This window comes from Tachyglossus aculeatus, chromosome 22, assembly GCF_015852505.1.
Source record: "Tachyglossus aculeatus isolate mTacAcu1 chromosome 22, mTacAcu1.pri, whole genome shotgun sequence".
Classification (NCBI taxonomy): domain Eukaryota; kingdom Metazoa; phylum Chordata; class Mammalia; order Monotremata; family Tachyglossidae; genus Tachyglossus; species Tachyglossus aculeatus.
In genome coordinates this window covers 33,790,915-33,813,233 of record NC_052087.1, presented here as the reverse complement: position 1 = coordinate 33,813,233, position 22,319 = coordinate 33,790,915, and the positions used below count along the sequence as shown (strand labels likewise).

At 48.0% G+C, this 22,319-nt stretch overlaps 1 protein-coding gene across 1 annotated transcript; it reads left to right on the top strand.

The window, feature by feature from the left end:
• Positions 1-634: 634 nt before the first annotated feature.
• LOC119944098 (macrophage-expressed gene 1 protein-like) lies at positions 635-2,827 on the top strand. The gene has a single exon (XM_038765317.1). It carries the CDS (start codon positions 635-637, stop codon positions 2,825-2,827), a length of 2,193 nt encoding a protein of 730 aa, XP_038621245.1.
• Positions 2,828-22,319: the final 19,492 nt, after the last annotated feature.

Below are 22,319 nucleotides of genomic sequence, written 5' to 3'. Positions count from 1 at the left end.
GTGGGGGAGCTGGCCCAGAGCTCACCGGTTCCAGTGTTCACCAACCCCGCCAGCTCCACGGCTTCCACCTGCCAGTTCCTTCCTGAGATCCTTCTGTGGGAGTCCTTCCTGCCGCTCCCTCTGCCATCCCCATCCGAGCCACGGATCAGTTCAGGCCCACCTGCCTTCCCAGGGGAACCATGAAAGTGGAAAACAAGCTTTCTCTTTCATTTCTGTCTTCTCTCTAGGCTTCCAGGAAGTGTTGCCCGGCTGAGCCACTGACCGCAGGCACAATATGCTGACCTCAGAGCAGGAGGGGACGGAGGGCCTCACTTTTTCTCTCCTTGGCCTCGGTCCCAGCTAGTGATGGGGGAGGAAGAGGCTCAAGGGGGAGGTGGAAATTCCTGGGATTTCCCCTTTATCAAAGCCCTCAAGGCTAAGCCATGGAACCAGTGGGCTGCGGGAGTGAAATGTATTCATTTCAAGGACTGGCTATTTGGGGAGGGGAAAGACCAAGTCAGCAGATAGTGAGCCACCCAGGGCACAGGCTAAACCAATCCCCCTTTAACTCGGCACTCTAAATCCCTCAGTGGGCAGAAACTCAGAGGCGAGGCGTCAGGCGAGAGGAGAATATCCGTGAGCTTCCTCAGCGGAGATGGCTGGCTTCCCGGGCATGGCGCTATTCCTGGGGGTCCTGCTGGTGGCACTGGGGGCTGTGGGGTGGGCAGTCGGAGGCTCTGGGTTCCAGGCCTGTCAGGGAGCCCGACCCTTGCCCGTCCTGGAAGTGTTGCCCGGGGGCGGCTGGGACAACCTCCGCAACACGGAGATGGGGACCGTGATGAGCCTCAACTACTCTCAGTGCCGGACCACTGAAGACGGCGAGTACCTCATCCCCGACCAGGTGGACGTGGTGCCGCGGAGGGCGAGCGCCGTGGAGACGCACTCGGCGCTGATCGAGGACTGGCTGGCCTACGTCGACGCCTTCTCGGCCGCCATCAACGCCGACGTCTCCTTCCTCTCCGTGCTCAACGGCAAGTTCTCGGCCGGCTGCCAGGAGACCAAGACCCACAACGTGTACGACCAGACGGTTACCGCCCGCGTGCAGGTGAGGCATCACATCTACTCGGTGAAGCTTCAGCCGTCCTTCTCCTTCCACCCGGCCTTCCGCCGGCAGGTGCTGGACATCGGCAGCCACCTGGAGAACAGCCAGAGCCAGGCGGCCGCATACCTGGCCGAGCTGCTGGTATTCAACTACGGCACCCACGTTCTCACCACGCTGGAGGCCGGGGCCAGCCTGCTCCAGGAGGACCAGGTGAAGCGCTCCTTCGTCCGGGACCAGGTCGACCAGAGGGCCGAAGTGACCGCCTCGGCCTCGGCCACCTTCTTCAGTCGGGTCGACGTGGGCGAAGGGGCTTCCGTGAGCCACGGGGACCAGCTGACGCAGGAGTATACGAAGAATACGGTGGATTCCAGAATCCAGAGCCACGGCAGCGTGCCCTTCTACCCGGGCATCACGCTCCGGAAGTGGCAAGAGGGCATCCCGAACCGACTGGTGGCAATCGGGAAGTCCGGGCTGCCGCTGCCCTTCTTCATCCAGCCCGAGGCGCTGCCCGAGCTCCCGGCTCCGACCGTGAGGCGGGTGGCCGCGGCCGTGCAGGACGCCATCTGGCTCTACTATTCCGTCAACACCCACCCGGGCTGCGTCCGACCCGCCGCCCCCAACTTCAACTTCCAGGCCAACGTGGATGACGGCTCCTGCCGGGAACCCGCGACCAACTTCACCTTCGGGGGCGTCTTCCAGGAGTGCCGCCCGCTCTCCGGGGAGGACGGCGAACGGCTCTGCCTGGACTTCCGGACCCGGAATCCGCTCACAGGGGCCTTCTCCTGCCCGCGGGGCTTCGAGCCCGTTCTGCTGCGCAGCGAGGAACGCACGGCCGCCGCACCCAGGACCGAGTGCCGCCAACAGTGCCAGAAGTGTTGGCTGGTCTTTCAGTGCTGCCGGACCCTCTGTGGTACCCTCTACTCTCCCAGCACGGTGCAGCTCAGGGCGTACTGGTGCGCTTCTGGTTCGGCTGGGGTTGCCCCGGGCCTCCTCTTCGGTGGGCTATACAGCCCCGGTTCTGAGAACCCGCGGACCAAGTCACACATCTGTCCTTCCTTCTTCTACCCTTTGACGCTCTTCCACGACCTGAAAGTGTGCGTCAGCAGCGACTACGAGATGGGCGCCGCCTCCGCCGTCCCCTTTGGAGGCTTCTTCAGCTGCCAGGCGGGCAACCCCTTGGCCGGACCCCGCGAGGGGCAGAGCCCCGGACTCCTGCAGGATGTCTTCCACCGAGGCCGGCCCGCCGACCACCCGATGAAATGCCCCGGTGGGTACAGCCAGCACAGGGCCTACCTCAGCGATGGCTGTCAGATCCTCTACTGCCTCCAGGCCGGGACGCTCTTCGCCCAAAGGTTGCCCACAGTCAAGCTGCCCCCTTTCCACCACCCGCCCCTCCTCAATGCCAGCCTGGAGCAGACGGTCTTGGTGGAGTCTGACGGCAGCCAGGCCTGGGTGAGGCTGCAGGGCACCAACCGCTGGCGGCCCGCCAACGCCAGCTCCGTGACCGAGCTGACTCGGCTCTTGGAAGCGCGGCCCGCCTCCGGACCCAGCGGAGGGGCCGTTGCTGGCCTGACGGTGGCCGTGACCGTGGTCCTGGCAGTAGCCATTATGGGAGTGATCTACCGGGTCAAGCGTTCCAAGATCAGGGCCGGATACCAGGAGGTGGACTGCGGCCGCCTGTCCGTAGAAGCCGAGCGGTATGGGGCTACAGTGGACTCTCCAGGGGATGGGAGCAGTCCTGCCTGAATCCTCCCTCCCACCGCCTCCCGCTGTCTGGGAAATAAGTGCATTGCCCCAGTTTCCAGGGGAAGATGACCTTCTCTGGCAAGTCTTTTAGACTTAGCTAAAGTCTTTTAGACTGTGAGCCCACTATTGGGTAGGGACTGTCTCTGTATGTTGCCAAATTGTACTTCCCAAGCGCTTAGTACAGTGCTCTGCACACAGTAAGCGCTCAATAAATACGATCGATGATGATGATGATGACTGGCCATCTGGCCTCTCAGAGGGCAACGAGAAGCTCTCTATTCAGACCATCTTTCCTTGTCTGCCTTCTTCCCTCCCCTTTTTCTTTTAGAATACTAGTCTGGGTCCAGACCAATTCCTCTGAGAGGTGGACTGTTACCCTTTATTCACTCAATCGTATTTATTGTGTGCAGAGCACTGTACTAAGTGCTTCGGAAGTACAAGTTGGCAACAAGTTGGTTCCCCTTTATCTCCTAAGGCAATCCTCTTCCTCCAGCCCAGCCTGAAAACTTGCTTCCATGACTTCGAAAGGGGTCCCTCAGGCATCTCCTGAACTTCTAAGCCATTTGGCCCACACCTGCTCATCTCAGCAACGTTCACTGCTCATTTCTTTCCCGATTCCTTGAGCTACTTCCTGGCATTTCTCTTCTATCAAGTCCTAGCCCTGAGCTGGGCTGAGAGACTCTTTCTAGCCCTCTTTCTGCTTTGGGGGCCTCCATTAACCTCGAGTGACCTTGACTCTCTTTGCACAACTCCCCTGGCCACCCCAAGCAGACTTATATGTTGTATCTTCTCCAAGACAGTCCAGCACCTCTGGTTACTGCACTGAGCACTGTACTAACCTCTTGGCCGACACATGACTGCATCTGCCCTGGCAGGACTGATTCACTACAGGCAAGAGGCTCCGTGCTTCAGAATCTGCTGCTTAAAATGAGATTGCTCTATCATCATCATGGCATTCATTGAGTGTTCACTGTTGCAGAGTGCTGTGTTAAACACTTGGGAAAGTACACTACAAGAGCTACATAATGTTTCCTTATATTGTATGTCACCTGTAATTCCTCAGCCTCAAACAGTGCCACGATTTGTGGCTCAAATAAAGGTGTTGATGGAGTGACCAACTGTCCAACTGGCCCCGGTGGGTAAGGTGAGGTTGCCGAAGAGCGGGACACATAGAAAAGCAGTGTGGTTCAGTGGAAAGAGCCCGGGCTTGGGAGTCAGAGGTCATGGGTTCTAATCCCTGCTCCACCACGTTTGCTGTGTGACTTTGGGCAAGTCACTTAGCTTCTCTGAGCCTCAGTTACCTCATCTGTAAAATGGGGGTTAAGACTGTGAGCCCCACGTGAGACAACCTGATCTCCTTCTATCCCCCCAGTGCTTAGAACAGTGCTTTGCACATAGTAAGCGCTTAACAAATGCCATAATTATTATGTCCTGTTCTAATATTGAAAATCAAGAGTTGAGATAGGCCACCGGTAGAGAGGAATGGCCCCAACAGTTGGAGGGCCCAAGCCCTAAACTCAAAGTGCGGCAGTTAATTTGAATCTGGGGGAATGAGCGTGAGTCTTGGGGATGTTGCAACTTTTTGACTTTCATTCATTCAGTTGTATTTACTGAGCATTTACTGTGTGCAGAGCACTGTACTAAGCGCTTGGGAAGTACAAGGAGTGGGCATGGGGTGAGTGTGGGATGGGGCAAGGTGGGGGTGGGAAGAAAGAAGGGTGGTGGGGAGAAAGAAGCAGGGAAGACAGAGGAGGGGGAGAAAGAATCAGGGAAGACAGGAGAGGGAGAAAGGGAGAAAGGAAGAGGAAGGGGAGAAAGAGTGGGGAGAAAAAAGGGGAGAGAGAAAATGGGAGAGGAAGAGGAAGGGAAGAAAGGATGGAGAGAAAGAAGGGATGGAGACAAGGGGAAGAAGAGTGAGGGGCAAAAGGATGGGGAGAAAGGAGAGGGAGAAAAAAGAGGAGGAAGAGGAAGGGGGAGAAGTGGAGGGGAGAAAGAAGGGGAGGAAGAAAGGGAGAGAAACCAAAGGAGGTAAGGAGAAAGGAATGAGGAGGAAAAGGGATGAAGAAAATCAGGAGAGGGGAAAGAGGAGAGGAAATCAAGGGAGAAGGACAGGGAATAAAAAGAGGAGGGGAAGAGAAAGAGGAGAAAGAGGATTCATTCATTAATTCAGTTGCATTATTGAGCGCTTACTGTGTGCAGAACACTGACCTAAGCGCTTGGAAAGTACAGTTCAGCAAGAGGGACAACCCCTCCCTACAACTGACGTATAGTCTAGAAGGGGGGAGACAGACATCAAAACAAGTAAACAGGCGTCCATAGCATAAATATAAATAGAATGAAATATATATATAAGCAAAACAAGTAAGAGGGTGATGAGGTGGTGGAAGAGAAGGAGAGGTAAGGGCAGAATATGCTTACTCTCTGCTGCCTCCACCATGACTTCCATCGCTGCAGCTGAATCTTAGCCGCTGCTCCTGGAATAGGGGGGTGGGTGGGTGGAGGCAGTTAGGGTATGGGCAGGGAAGTGCTGCAGCTTCTTTTGGGTTCTTTTGAGACCATTGCAGAGTCTCCGGAGCCCCAATTCCCACCTTGTCCCAGAGCACCCCAGGCTGTCTGGGTAGCCAGAGGTGAGGAGAGCAGGAGGTGGGCATCCCAACAGGGAGCCATGGAAACGCTCGCTCGGTCCACTGGTATCCAGCCTATTGCCTCTAAGGAGCTCGGATCCCTGGGGACAGCATCGCTAAAGCCGTAGAACTACCACTGCCCAAGAAAGGTGGCCCAAGCCATTTCCACCTGCTATTTCTTCGGCTCGGAGAGATCAAGATGCAGCTTAGAAATCCTAATCTAAACTTGCATCTTAGAACTCCTCAGAGCCATCCCCATACTTGGTGGCTGATAAAAAAAAAACTAAGTAAAAAAAAACTCCCTTCAAAGCCCTACTGAGAGCTCACCTCCTCCAGGAGGCCTTCCCAGACCTTCCTCTCCTCCTTCTCCCCCTCTCCATCCCCCCCGCCTTACCTCCTTCCCTTCCCCACAGCACCTGTACATATGTATATTTGTTTGTACGTATTTATTACTCTATTTATTCTACTTGTACATATTCTATTTATTTTATTTTGTTAATATGTTTTGTTTTGTTCTCTGTCTCCCCCTTCTAGTCTGTGAACCCACTGTTGGGTAGGGACCGTCTCTACGTCATCATCATCATCATCATCAATCGTATTTATTGAGCGCTTACTGTGTGCAGAGCACTGTACTAAGCACTTGGGAAGTACAAGTTGGTAACATATAGAGACAGTCCCTACCCAGCAGTGGGCTCACAGTCTAAAAGGGGGAGACAGAGAACAAAACCAAACATACTAACAAAATAAAATAAATAGAATAGATATGTACAAGTAAAATAGAGTGATAAATATGCACAAACATATATACATATATACAGGTGCTGTGGGGAAGGGAAGGAGGTAAGATGGGGGGATGGAGAGGGGGACGAGGGGGAGAGGACTCCCAACTTGTACTTCCCAAGCGCTTAGTACAGTGCTCTGCACACAGTAAGCGCTCAATAAATATGATTGAATGAATGAATGAAAGTATAAAGAAAGTTGGAGATTAGGACTTTAACAGGGGAAAAAATCCCACCAATCACTGTTGTCAATGTTTTCTCAACAGGGCCCCTGCTCTGGTCTAGACAACCTTATTTTAGTGAACTGAGAGTGGGCCAGGGTGCACGGCCAGAAATTTAAGAAAGACAGAAACAGAGATATAGAGTTGAGAGATATTGAGCTACAGAGACAGAGAGGAAGAGCAAGAGAGAGAGATGAACAGAGATACAGAGAGAAATAGAGATGGAATACGGAACAAGAGAGGTGGGATAGAAAAAAGAGGAACAAGAGAGAAATGATAATAATAATCGTGGCTCAGTGGAAAGAGCATGGGCTTTGGAGTCAGAGGTCATGGGTTCAAATCCCGGCTCCGCCAACTGTCAGCTGGGTGACTTTGGGCAAGTCACTTCACTTCTCTGGGCCTCAGTTCCCTCATCTGTAAAATGGGGATTAAGACTGTGAGCCCCCTGTGGGACAACCTGATCACCTTGTAACCTCCCCAGCGCTTAGAACAGTGCTCTGCACATAGTAAGCGCTTAATGTCATTATTACTATTATGGTATTTCATTCATTCATTCATTCAATCGTATTTATTGAGCGCTTACTGTGTGCAGAGCACTGGGCTAAGCACTTGGGAAGTACAAATAGGCAACATATAGAGACGGTCCCTACCCAACAATGGGCTCACAGTCTAGAAGCGCTTACTGTGTGCCAAGCACCACTCTAAGCACTAGGGTAGATACAAGGTAATGAGGTTGCCCCACGTGGGGCTCAGAGTCTTAATCCCCATTTTACAGATGAGGTAACTGAGGCACAGAGGAGTTAAGTGGTTTGCTCAAAGTCACACACCTGATAAGTGGTGGAACCGGGATTAAAACCCACGACCTCTGACTGCCAAGCCCGTGCTCTTTCCACTAAGCCACGCTGTTTAATTATGATATATCCCAGTTAATTATGATATATCCCAGTTCCACCACATGTCTGCTATGTAACCTTGGGCAAGTCACTTAACTTCTCTGAGCCTCAGTGACCTCATCTGTAAAATGGGGAGTAAGACAGTGAGCCCCAGGTGGGACAACTTGATCACCCTGTATCCCCCCCAGCGCTTAGAACAGTGCTTTGCACATAGTAAGCGCTTAACAAATGACATTATTATTATTATATATAGTAAGCACTTACTATGTACCAAGCACTATACTAAACTCTGGGGTAAATACAAGGTAATCATGTCGGACACAGTCCCTGTCCCAGCCGGGGCTCACAGACTAAGGAGGAGGGAGTAGGATTTAATTCCCATTATATAGGTGAGGAAACTGAGGCACAGAGAAGTGACTTTCCCCAGGTCACAGGCAAATCGTGGAGCTGGGAATAAAACTCAACTCTGACCCACAGGCCCGTGCTTTTTCCATTAGGCTGCACTCCTTCCCAGAGGCTTTTGGTTGGTATTTAGTGAACAAAGAGGGGATAAGAGTCAGAGATAAACTGGGGGACAAAGGAGGAGGAATGGTGGGAGGGGTGGGAGGCACCTGTATATATGTATATATGTTAGTACATATTTATTACTCTGTTTATTTATTTTACTTGTACATATCTATTCTATTTATTTTATTTTGTTAGTATGTTTGGTTTTGTTCTCTGTCTCCCCCTTCTAGACTGTGAGCCCACTGTTGGGTAGGGGCCGTCTCTATATGTTGCCAACTTGTACTTCCCAAGCGCTTAGTGCAGTGCTCTGCACACAGTAAGCGCTCAATAAATACGATTGATTGATTGATTGATCTATTCTAACTTACACCCAGCCCCTCAACCCCTTCCCGCCTGCACCATACACTCATTTACTCGGTTCACAACAGCAGCTACTCATTCATTCATTCATTCATTCAATCGTATTTATTGAGCGCTTACTGTGTGCAGAGCACTGTACTAAGCGCTTGGGAAGTCCAAGTTGGCAACATATAGAGACGGTCCCTACCCAACAGCGGGCTCACAGCCTAGAATGGGGAGATGGACAACAAAACAGAACATATTAACAAAATAAAATAAATAGAATAGTAAGTGCTTAACAAATACCATGCAAAAACAGACTTTCTCTCCTCCTTCAGGAGAAATGTGGTTCTATGGTATGAGACGGTGAAGGTCAGAAATCCATGGTATAATTTCAAAGCACTCATCACTCATCACTCACTTTTAGACTGTGAGCCCACTGTTGGGTAGGGACTGTCTCTATATGTTGCCAACTTGGACTTCCCAAGCGCTTAGTCCAGTGCTCTGCACACAGTAAGCGCTCAATAAATATGATTGAATGAATGAATGAAAGTATAAAGAAAGTTGGAGATTAGGACTTTAACAGGGGAAAAAATCCCACCAATCACTTTTGTCAATGTTTTCTCAGTGCTCTGCACACAGTAAGCGCTCAATAAATACGATTGATTGATTGATTGATTGATCACTCATCACTGCTGCCCATCTTCGCCACACTGAGCACAAAAGCAGGGCTTCCCTCAGCAAGGCCCGGGCCACAGCGGTGCCCAGTATATCCAGAAGGCTGCAGGCGTGGCACAGCCAGGTCCCAGGGCAGAAATTGGAAAAGAGCCGGTATAGCTGCCAACACAGCAGCAGAAGTATAACACCTTACTCTTGAAGACATTATAGCTTCAACTTAAAATGAAGTTTTCTAGGCTTAAAGCCTTGTGGAACGATTGGGATATGCCCTGTGTTCTGGTGTGTATGAACACCTGTATATACGTCTACATGTTTGTACATATTTATTACTCTAACTTGTACATATTTATTCTATTTATTTTATTTTGTTAATATGTTTTGTTTTGTCGCCTGCCTCCCCTTTCTAGCCTGTGAACCCGCTGCTGGCTAGGGACTGTCTCCATGTGTTGCCAACTTGGACTTCCCAAGCGCTCGGTGCTCTGCACTCAGTAAGCGCTCAACAAATACGATTGAATGAATGAACGAAGGAAGGAAAAGGGAGCCGAAGGCCGCCCCGTCTCTCCACCACCGAGCTCCTGCGAGGCCACTGTCATGGCTTCCTTCCGGCACCCGGTCCAAAGTCCCTCCAAGGCAGCTCGGGATCTCAAAATTGAGGACTTAAAAGCGTGATGTCTGGTCACTTGACTCCAATTTACGCCTTCCCTCACCCTAATTGAGTGGAGAAAGAAAGTTGTGAAGATCAACTCCCTCAGAGACAGCCCTAGCCCTCCCGCCCCCTCAACATACCCATATGCAATTCCTAGGTTCACACTGAAGGCTTCCTAGAGCCCCCCTGAAGTAAGTACAAGTGGGGAAGCAGCGTGGTTTAGTGGAAAGAGCCCGGGCTTGGGAGACAGAGGTCGAGGGTTCTAATCCTAGCTCTGCCACTTGCCAGCTGTGTGACCTTGGGCAAGTCACTTAACTTCTCTGGGCCTCAGTTACCTCATCTGGACAATGGGGGTGAAGACTATGAGCTCCACATGGGACAACCTGATTACCTTGTATCTACCCCAGAGCTTAGAACAGTGCTTGACACATAGTAAGCGCTTAACAAATGCCAACATTATTGGTATTATTATATATGATACATTATTATACATTACTTATAATAATTATTATAATTATAACATATAAATATGCATTATTTATAATAATTGTTATAATTATAATAGTTATATTAAAATAATTATATAATTATTTATTATTATTATACATTATTATAAAAGCAGCATGGCTCAGTGGAAAGAGCCCGGGCTCTGGAGTCAGAGGTCATGGGTTCAAATTCCGCTCCGCCACTTGTCAGCTGTGTGACTTTGGGCAAGTCACTTCACTTCTCTGGGCCTCAGTTACCTCATCTGTAAAATGGGGATGAAGACTGTGAGCCCCACTGGGACAACCTGATCACCTTATATCCCCCCAGTGCTTAGAACAGTGCTTTGCACATAGTAAGCGCTTAATAAATGCCATCATTATTATTATTAAGTGCAATGCCACAGAGGTGATGGGCCCACGGCCCCCACAGCTGTTTGAGCAGCACTCATCACCTTGCTCACCCCAAGTCTCTGACAAGGCCTGAGAGCGCCCAGAAAAAGGGCTGAAGAGACTCAAAATGGTGGCTTTCAGGTTTTGTTAGCTCTGGGAAACCTGGCGCCTTCTGGTTTCCTTCCCTCCACTCGAAGCTCTACCTACCTATCATCTTTCCAACCCTGCACTCGATTGGAAAAGTTGGCCCTTGACAAAGTTTCCTTTTTGTAAAAGACCCCCGACTTAAACCACAGCATAGCCTGGGGTAGTAGATTGAGGGGGTGGAAACCAGGAGACATGGCTATGCCTGGAAATGGGGGAAGGTGAAGACTGGTAATCTGGGTCCAGTGCTGAAGGTGATCACTGTAGAAGCAACGTGGCTCAGTGGAAAGAGCACGGGCTTGGGATTCAGAGGTCATGGGTTCGAAAACCAGCTCCACCACTTGTCAGCTGTGACCTTGGGCAAGGCACTTAACTTCTCTGTGCCTCGGTTACCTCATCTGTCAAATGGGGATTAAGACTGTGAGCCCACGTGGGACAACCTGATCACCCTGTATCCCCCCACAGCGCTTAGAACAGTGCTTCATAAGTAGTAAGCGCTTAACAAATACCATCATTATTATTCAGGTAAACCATGAATACTCCTGCCCAGGCCTGGTTTTTTGCATTTATTCATTCATTCATTCATTCATTCATTCATTCGTATTTATTGAGCGCTTACTGTGTGCAGAGCACTGGACTAAGCGCTTGGGAAGTACAAGTCGGCAACATATAGAGACGGTTCCTACCCAACAGCGGGCTCATTCATTCATTCATTCACTCAATCAATCATATTTATTAAGCGCTTACTATGAGCAAAGCACTGTTCTAAGCACTGGGGAGATACAAGGTGATCAGGTTGTCCCACGTGGGGCTCACAGTCTTAATCCCCATTTGACAGATGAGGGAACTGAGGCCCAGAGAAGTGAAGTGACTTACCCAAAGTCACCCAGCTGACAATTGACGGAGCCAGGATTTGAACCCATGACCTCTGACTCCAAAGCCCGGGCTCTTTCCACTGAGCCACGCTGCTTCTCACGCTCCCGAGGTGTTTATGGGTCATCCACCGTCCAGGCCCAGAAATACAAGGCCGAGCCTAAGGTTTGAATACCTAGTGGGAGATCTCAGCTCTGCCACTGCAGTACAGTGTTATCCTGGGGCAACTCTTTCAGATCCTCACTGCTTCCTACCCTGCAACTCTATTTATTTACTTTATTTATTTATTTATTTATTTATTTATTTATTTTACTTGTACATATCTATTCTATTTATTTTACTTTGTTAGTATGTTTGGTTTTGTTCTCTCTCTCCCCCTTTTAGACTGTGAGCCCACTGTTGGGTAGGGACTGTCTCTAGATATTGCCAACTTGGACTTCCCAAGCACTTAGTACAGTGCTTTGCACATAGTAAGCACTCAATAAATACGATTGATTGATTGATTGATTGCAACCATCGAGAAGGGCCCCTGCTCCCTTTCTCCCCTCCCGCCAGCCCTCCCTCCCAGCTCAGATCTGTGAACTAAGTGAGAGAGGTCCACAATGAGGGCGCAAGGAGCTTAAGAGATGTTTGGGTGGCTGACAAATTGGTTTGGTCAGCCGATCATTCATTCATTCAATCGTATTTATTGAGCGCTTACTGTGGACAGAGCACTGTACTAAGCGCTTGGGAAGTACAAGTTGGCAACATCTAGAGACGGTCCCTACCCAACAGTGGGCTCGCAGTCTAGAAGGGGGAGACAGGGAACAAAACAAAATAAACAAATAGACTAAATATCATCATCAATCGTATTTATTGAGCGCTTACTGTGTGCAGAGCACTGTACTAAGCGCTTGGGAAGTACAAATTGGCAACATATAGAGACAGTCCCTACCCAACAGTGGGCTTACAGTCTAATATGTACAAATAAATAGAGTAATAAATACGTATGGGTCCAACATGATGCCACCTTCCCCCCCGCCCTGTCATATGATGCAATCTGAAGCATCATAGGAGAGCAGCATGGCGTACTGGAGAGAACACGGGCTTGGGAGTCAGAAGGTTATGGGTTCTAATCCTGCTCCACCACTGGTCTGCCGTGTGAACTCGGGCAAGTCATTCAGTCCCTTCTAGACTGTGAGCCCATTGTTGGGTAGGGACCGTCTCTATACGTTGCCATCTTGTACTTCCCAAGCACTTAGTACAGTGCTCTGTACACAGTAAATGCTCAATAAATACGATTGAATAATAATAATAATAATAATGGCATTTATTAAGCACTTACTATGTGCAAAGCACGGTTCTAAGCGCTGGGGAGGTTACAAGGTGATCAGGTTGTCCCCCAGGGGGCTCACAGTCTTAATCCCCATTTTACAGAGAATTGGCGGAGCCGGGATTTGAACCCATGACTTCTGACTCCAAAGCCCGGGCTCTTTCCACTGAGACACACTGAATGAATGAATGAAAACTTAACTTCTCTGGGCCTCAGTTACCTCATCTTTAAAATGGGGATTGAGAGTGACTTGCCCAAAGTCACATAGCTGAGAATTGGCGGAGCCGGGATTTGAACCTATGATTTCTGACTCCAAAGCCCGTGCTCTTTCCACTGAACCACACTGAATGAATGAATGAAAATTTAACTTCTCTGGGCCTCAGTTACCTCATCTTTAAAATGGGGATTGAGACTGTGAGCCCCACATGGGTCAGGGACAGTGTCCAACCTGATTTGCTTGTATCCTTCCCAGTGCTTGATACAGTCCCTGGTGTATAGTAGGTGAATACCTTAATAATAATTATATTTACTACTGATGCCAGTCTGGTGCCCACCTCCAAGGAGAGGCCCACTGAGGGGGTGAGGGGCGGGATGTTGCCTTTGTCGCAGACTGCTGCGGGCCCCAGGAGATTATTTTTTTGTCATTTTTTAAATAAAAGAAAGAAGACACAAGACTTTCATTTCCTCTCCTCCTCCACCCTTTGGGGAGACGGCTGGCCTGGCCGAGGATAATGTGTTATTTTATTTTATTGTTATTTTATTATTTTATTTTTATTTTTATTTTATTTTATTTTATTAGTATGTTTGGTTTTGTTCTCTGTCTCCCCCTTCTAGACTGTGAGCCCACTGTTGGGTAGGGACTGTCTCTATATGTTGCCAACCTGTACTTCCCAAGTGCTTAGTACAGTACTCTGCACACAGTAAGCGCTCAATAAATACGATTGATTGATTGATTGATTGTTTTCCCTATTCCCTCCTTGCCGCCGCTGCTCCATAGTCCGTAAAAATGAGCTGGGACCAGGGAGGAAAACTTGATCTCCCGCTTCCCCTTCCCTAGAGCCCAGGAAAACGAGTCAGAACAGTAGAGGAAAATCAACTTGGGTTCCTTTATCCCCAGCTTCACAGAAAGGAAGAACTGTCTCCCTTCTCATCCCGGAACTGCCCCATTTCTTGGAAATTCCGGCGACTTGATAGCAGGTGACCCTTATAATGCACCATTTTATGGGATCATCTTGAAGAATTTCGCATGGTTAACATTCCATTCATTCATTGTTGTATTTATATATATATATGTATATATGCATATATACATATATATGCATATATTTATATATGTTTGTACATATTTGTTACTCTATTTATTTATTTATTTTACTTGTACATATCTACTCTATTTTATTTTGTTAGTATGTTTGGTTTTGTTCTCTGTCTCCCCCTTTTAGACTGTGAGCCCACTGTTGGGTAGGGACCGTCTCTCTATGTTGCCATCTTGTACTTCCCAAGCGCTTAGTCCAGTGCTCTGCACACAGTAAGCGCTCAATAAATACGATTGATGATGATGATGATGATTTATTGAGCGCTTACTGTGTGCAGAGCACTGTACTAAGCGCTTGGGAAGTACAAGTTGGCAACATATAGAGACAGTCCCTACCCAACAGTGGGCTCACAGTCTAGAAGGGAGAGACAGAGAACAAAACAAAACATATATTCCATTGAGCAAAATTCACTAAACCATCTTGAAACCAGGAAAATAAAGGGCTCTGAACTCCTGACAGTCCAAGGCTAGCTGACTCACTTCAGCATGGTCTATTGGAAAGAGCACGGTCCTGGGAGTCAGAGGGCGTGGGTTCTAATCCTGCCTCTGCCACATGGCCGCTGTGTGACCTCGGTCTAGTCACTTCACTGTGCCTCAGTTACCTCAATTGTAAAATGGGGATTGAGACTGTGAAACCCATAAATACGATTGAATGAATGAATGAATATGCATATATGTTTGTACGTATTTATCACTGTATTTTATTTGTCCATATCTATTCTATTTATTTTATTTTGTTAATATGTTTTGTTTTGTTGTCTGTCTCCCCCTTCTAGACTGTGAGCCCACTTTTGGGTAGGGACCGTCTCTAGATGTTGCCAACTTGGACTTCCCAAGCGCTTAGTCCAGTGCTCTGCACACAGTAAGCGCTCAATAAATAAATATGAATGAATGAATGTGGGACAGAGACTGTGTCCAACCTGATTACCATGAATCTATCCCAGCGCTTAGAACAGTGCTTGGCATATAGTAAGGGCTTAACAAATACCACAATTATTATTATTATTATCTTTTTATTATCCTTTGGGGTCAATCCAAGGAGCCAGTTATAAATGGCTCCCCTAGCCGATAAATGCATTAAGGGCAGGGACCGTTTCTGCTAATTATGTTGCATTATAGTCTCTCAAGTGCTTAGTCCAGTGCTCTGCACATAGTAAGCACTCAATAAATACCATTAACTGATTAATTGAGGGCTTGGGACCAGCCAAGCGGCCTTTATACCCCAAGTTAAAGCTCTCATGTTAAAACTTAACTTAGGAGGGGCTGCTCGCATGTTAAAAATTAACTTTTTTGTTGTGGGGGAGAGAAGGGGGACTGCCCAGTGAGTTGATAATTTACCTTACTGCCTCATCAACCAGTTGCAAGGTGAGGACAGCTATGTTTCTGGGGCATTTATATTCTGTTAATATGTTTTGTTTTGTTCCCTGTCTCCCCCTTCTAGACTCTGAGCCCACTGTTGGGTAGGGACCGTCTCTATGTGTTGCCAACTTGTACTTCCCAAGCGCTTAGTACAGTGCCCTGCACACAGTAAGCGCTCAATAAATACGATTGAATGAATGAATGAATGAATGTATTACTCCAGCAGCCTGAGGTACAGTCCTTTTCCTATAAAACCGTTTCTCATGAGAAGCAGCGTGGCTCAGTGGAAAGAGCACGGGCTTGGGAGCCAGAGGTCGTGGGTTCTAATCCCGACTCCTCCCCTTGTCACCTGTGTAGTCACTTCACTTCTCTGTGCCTCAGTTACCTCATCTGTAAAATGGGGATGAAGACTGTGGAACAACCTTGATTACCTTGCATAATAATAGTAATAATGGTGGTGTTATGCGCCTACTATGTGCAAAGCACTGTTCTAAGCGCTGGAGGGGGGATACAAGGTGATCAGGTTGTCCTACGGGGGGCTCACAGTCAATCCCCATTTGACAGATGAGGTGACAGAAGTGAAGTGACTTGCCCAAAGTCACACAGCTGACCAGTGGCGGAGCCGGGATTAGAACCCATGACCTCTGATTCCCAACCCGGGCTCTTTCCACTGAGCCACGCTGCTTTTTTTTGTATCTACCCCAGCGCTTAGAACAGTGTTGGGCACATAGTAAGTGCTTAACAAATACCATTATTATCACCTGTCTACAGGTTTGGTTTTGTTGTCTGTCTCCCTCTTCTAGACTGTGAGCCCGCTGTTGGGTGGAGACCGTCTCTACATGTTGCCGACTTGTACTTCCCAAGTGCTTAGTACAGTGCTCTGCACACAGTAAGCGCTCAATAAATATGATTGAATGAACGAATGAATATTATTATTATTTTTATCATCATCATTATTGTTATTCTGACATTCCGTTATTCTGCTGAGGAGCAGCGTGGCTTAGTGGAAAGAGCACGGGCTTAGGAGTCAGAGGTCATGGGTTCAAATCCCTGCTCCGCCAATTGTCAGCTGTGACTTTGGGCAAGTCACTTCACTTCTCAGTCACCTCATCTTTCAAATGGGGATGAAGACTGTGAGCCCCACGTGGGACAACCTGATCACCTTGTGTCCCCCACAGCGCTTAAAAGCAGCGTGGCTCAGTGGAAAGAGCCCGGGCTTTGGAGTCAGAGGTCAAGGGTTCAAATCCTGGCTCTGCCAGTTGTCAGCTGTGTGACTTTGGGCAAGTCACTTAACTTCTCTGTGCCTCAGTTATCTCATCTGTAAAATGGGGATTAAAACTGTGAGTCCCCCCTGGGACAACCTGATCACCCTGTAACCTCCCCAGTGCTTAGAACAGTGCTTTGCACATAGTAAGCGCTTAACAAATGCCATCATTATTATTATTACTTCGCACATAGTAAGCACTTAACACCACCATTATGACCATTATTATACCAGGGTTCAAATCCCAGCTCCGCCAATTGTCAGCCGTGTGACTTTGGGCAAGTCACAACTTCTCTGGGCCTCAGTTCCCTCATCTGTAAAATGGGGATGAAGACTGTGAGCCCCCCCGTGGGACAAGGCGGGGCTTGTAGGGCTCAAGGGCTCAGTAGGGCTCAAGGCCCTACTGAGAGCTCACCTCCTCCAGGAGGCCATCCCAGACTGAGTCCCTTCCTTCCTCTCCCCCTCGTCCCCCTCTCCACCCCCCCATCTTACCTCCTTCCCTTCCCCACAGCACCTGTATATATGTATATATGTTTGTACTTATTTGTTACTCTATTTATTTATGTATTTATTTTACTTGTACATATCTATTCTATTTATTTTGTTAGTATGTTTGGTTTTGTTCTCTGTCTCCCCCTTTTAGACTGTGAGCCCACTGCTGGGTAGGGACTGTCTCTATATGTTGCCAACTTGTACTTCCCAAGCGCTTAGTACAGTGCTCTGCACACAGTAAGCGCTCAATAAATACGATTGATGATGATGATGATGATGACAACCTGATCACCTTGTATGCTCCCCAGCGCTTAGAACAGTGCTTTGCACATAGTAAGCGCTTAACAAATGCCATCATCATTATTACTATTATTATTCTCCACCTGTGAGCCCGTTGTTGGGTAGGGACCGTCTCTGTATGTTGCCAACTTGGACTTCCCAAGCGCTTAGTACAGTGCTCTGCACACAGTAAGCGCTCAATAAATACGAGTGAATGAATCAACAGCCAAGTTGGGGATTCAGTGGACGCGCCTCTCCGGCTCCCTCTGCTGGACGTTCTGAGGGTTGCAGGCTTCTCTAGCTGCTCATGGTCAGTAGAATAAATAATAATAAATAAATAATAATAAATAAAAACAAATAAATAAGTAATGATAATAATAATAAATAAGCGCTTACTATGTGCAAAGCACTCTTCTAAGCACTGGAGAGGTTACAAGGTGATCAGGTTGCCCCACGGGGGGCTCACGGTCTTAATCCCCATTTGGCAGATGAGGTAACTGAGGCCCAGAGAAGTGAAGTGACTTGCCCAAAGTCACACAGCTGACAAGTGGCGGAGCCGGGATTTGAACCCATGACCTCTGACGCCAAAGCCCGGGCTCTTTCCACAGAGCCACGCTGCTTCTCGAAGTGACTGAGGCCTTACTCTGTGCTGACCTCCAAGACAAAATAGAAGGCACAGAGGCCTTCTAGACTGTGAGCCCACTGTTGGGTAGGGAACGTCTCTCTATGTTGCCAACTTGGACTTCCCAAGCGCTTAGTACAGTGCTCTGCACACAGTAAGCGCTCAATAAATTTGATTGATGATGATGATGAGAGTACAATACAATGGTTAGCGGAGGTTTCATGCCCACAACAAGCTTACAGTCTAGAGGGGAAGATGGACGTTAAAAAAAATGAGCAATTTAATCAGGTCAGAGTCTCTTACCCCCTGGGGCTCACAGTCTAAACAGGCGGGAGAACAGGTATTGAATCCCCATTTTACAGATGAGGAAACAGAGGCTCAGAGAAATGAACTCACTTGCCCCAATTCACACAGCATGCTAGTAATTGAGCTGGGATTGCAGCGTGGCTCCGTGGAAAGAGCCCGGGCTTTGGAGTCAGAGGTCATGGGTTCGAGTCTTGACTCCGCCACATGTCTGTTGTGTGACCTTGGGCAAGTCACTTAACTTCTCTGAGCCTCAGTTACCTCATCTGTAAAATGGGGATTAAGACTGTGAGCCCACGTGGGACAACCTTATCACCTTGTATCCCCCCCCAGTGCTTAGAACAGTGCTTCATACGTAGTAAGCGCTTAACAAAATGCCATTATTATTATTATTATTTAAATCTAGGTCCTCAGATTCCCAGGCCTGCGCTTTTCCCTTTTTTGTGTGTGGTATCCGTTATGCTCTTACTGTGTTCCAGGCACTGTTCTAAACGCTGGGCTAGATGCAAGGTAATCAGGTTGAACACAGTCCCTGTCCCACATGGGGCTCACGGTCTTAATGGCCATTTTACAGATGAGGCAACTGAGGCACAGAAAAATGAAGCGACTGGCTCAAGGTCAGAGCAAACAAGAGGCAGACTGTTCTAGACTTCTAGACTGTGAGCCCATGGTTGGGTAGGGACCGTCTCTAAGCGCCTAGTACAGTGCTCTGCACACAGTAAGCGCTCAATAAATACGACTGATTGATTAAGAGGCAGAGGCGGGATTAGAACCCAGGAAGTGAATGGAGTAGCTGGTTCCCTGGTCCCTGAGGGTTAAAGATCCGAGGGAGAGGGTGACCAGGAAATAAAAATTCTTTTGGGAAACTGTCTGGGTGAATCGTGCGGTGGTTTCTGATATGACGCATGTTTGGCTTGGGGATAAAGCAATTCCCAATTGAAAGAGCCAAACGAAACTTCTTTCCAGTAGCTGTCCGTGAAAAGTTGTAGTTGGGTCAGGCACCGTTCCAGATGAATGTTTCACTTTTCCAGTAACGCTTTGTCCCTTCAGAATTATGCCAAGTATGAAGGCCTTTAAGGAACCAGACCTCAGGGTATCAAATATTAGCTGTTATCAGATCCGTTTTTTTTAAGGAAAGGGAGAAGTTGGGAGAGTTGCTCTGGAATGGTAAGGGTTGGTGTGGTGAGGGGGAGGAGGGGTGGAAAGACGGAGGGGTTGAGGGAGAGGGAGAGGGAGAGGGAGAGGGAGAATGAATGAATAAATACGATTGAATGAATGAATGAGAGGGAGAGAGGGAGAGAGAACGTCTCTATATGTTGCCAACTTGTACTTCCCAAGCACTTAGTACAGTGCTCTGCACACAGTAAGCGCTCAATAAATTATAATAAATCATATTTATTACTCTATTTATTTATTTATTTATTTTACTTGTACATTTCTATCCTATTTATTTTATTTTGTTGGTATGTTTGGTTCTGTTCTCTGTCTCCCCCTTTTAGACTGTGAGCCCACTGTTGGGTAGGGACTGTCTCTATGTGTTGCCAACTTGTACTTCCCAAGCGCTTAGTACAGTGCTCTGCACATAGTAAGCGCTCAATAAATACGATTGATTGATTGATAAATACAATTGAATGAATGAATAAATACGATTGAATGAATACGATTGAATGAATGAATGAATGAGAGAGAGGGAGGGAGAGGGAGAGAGAGAGGGACAGACCGTCTCTATATGTTGCCAACTTGTACTTCCCAAGCGCTTAGTACAGTGCCTCTGCACACAGTAAGCCCTCAATAAATACAATTGAATGAATGAATGAATAAATACAATTGAATGAATGAATGAATGAGAGGGAGGGAGGGAGGGAGAGGGTGAGGGAGAGAGAGAGGGAGAGGGAGAGAGTGAGGGAGGGGGAGAGGGAGAGAGTGAGGGAGGGACTGTATATGTTGCCAACTTGTACTTCCCAAGCGCTTAGTACAGTGCTCTGCACACAGTAAGCGCTCAATAAATACGATTGATGATGATGAATAAATACAATTGAATGAATGAATAAATACGATTGAATGAATGAATGAATGAGAGGGAGAGAGAGGGAGAGGGAGAGAGAGGGAGGGAGAGAGAGAGGGGGGGAGAGAGAGGAAGGGAGAGGGAGAGAGGGAGGAACCGTCTCTACATGTTGCCAACTTGTACTTCTCAAGCGCTTAGTACAGTGCTCTGCACACAGTAAGCACTCAATAAATACGATTGAATGAATGAATAAATACGATTGATTGAATGAATGAATGAGAGAGAGGGAGGGAGAGAGGGAGAGAGGAAGGGAGAGAGAGAGGGAGAGGCCCTCTCTATATGTTGCCAACTTGTACTTCCCAAGCGCTTAGTACAGTGCTCTGCACACAGTAAGCACTCAATAAATACAATTGAATGAATGAATGAATAAATACGATTGAATGAATGAATGAATGAGAGGGAGAGAGAGAGAGGGAGGGAGGGGGGAGAGAGAGAGAGAGGGAGGAACCGTCTCTATATGTTGCCAACTTGTACTTCTCAAGCGCTTAGTACAGTGCTCTGCACACAGTAAGCGCTCAATAAATACAATTGAATGAATGAATGAATAAATACGATTGAATGAATGAATGAATGAATGAGAGGGAGGAAGAGAGAGAGGGAGGGAGAGGGGGAGAGAGAGAGGGAGGAACCGTCTCTATATGTTGCCAACTTGTACTTCTCAAGCGCTTAGTACAGTGCTCTGCACACAGTAAGCGCTCAATAAATACAATTGAATGAATGAATACGATTGAATGAATGAATGAGGGAGAGAGGGAGGGAGAGGGAGAGGGACAGACCGTCTCTATATGTTGCCACTTGTACTTCCCAAGCGCTTAGTACAGTGCTCTGCACACAGTAAGCGCTCAATAAATACAATTAAATGAATGAATGAATAATAATAATAATGATGGCATTTGTTAAGCGCTTACTATGCGCAAAGCACTGTTCTAAGCGCTGGGGAGGATACAAGGTGATCAGGTTGTCCCACAGGGGTCTCACAGTCTTAATCCCCATTTGACAGATGAGGGAACTGAGGCCCAGAGAAGTGAAGTGACTTGCCCAAAGTCACACAGCTGACAGTTGGAGGAGCTGGGATTTGAACCTGTGACCTCTGACTCCAAAGCCCGGGCTCTTTCCAGTGAGCCACGCTGTTTCTCTTGAATGAATGAATGAATGAATGAATGAATGAATGAATGAATGAATGAATGAATGAGAGAGAGGGAGGGAGCGGGAGGGAGAGGGAGAGAGAATTTATCACTGGGCCAAGAGGCAGGCAACTCACATACACTTGATAAGAGAAGCAGCATGGCTCAGTGGAAAGAGCACGTGCTTGGGAGTCAGAGGTCATGGGTTCAAATCCCAGCTCCACCAATTGTCAGCTGTGTGACTTTGGGCAAGTCACAGCTTCTCTTTGCCTCAGTTCCCTCATCTGTAAAATGGGGATTAAGACTGTTAGCCCCCCGTGGGACTACCTGATCACCCTGTAACCTCCCCAGTGCTTAGAACAGTGCTTTACACATAGTAAGCGCTTAATAAATGCCATCATCTTTATTATTATTTGCACATAGTAAGTGCTTAATAAATGCCATCATTATTATTAATTGCCCTCACCTCAGACAGTCCCATCCCACAGGAGATGTCAATCAAAGAAGCAGCGTGGTCTGGTGGATAAAGCATAGGCTTGGGAGTCCGAGGGACCTGGGTTCAAATCCCAGCTCTGCTACTTACCTACTATAATAATAATAATAGTATTTGTTAAGCACTTACTATGTGCAAAGCACTGTTCTAAGTGCTTGGGTGGTTACAGGGTGATCAGGTTGTCCCACGGGGGGCTCACAGCCTAAACCCCATTTTACAGATGAAGGAACAGAGGCCCAGTGAAGCGAAGTGACTTGCCCAAAGTCAGCTGACAGACAGTTGGCG

Bases quoted from the DNA above. Each gene is read 5' to 3' on its own strand.
- LOC119944098 (XM_038765317.1), top strand. From the start codon at position 635: ATGGCTGGCTTCCCGGGCATGGCGCTATTCCTGGGGGTCCTGCTGGTG.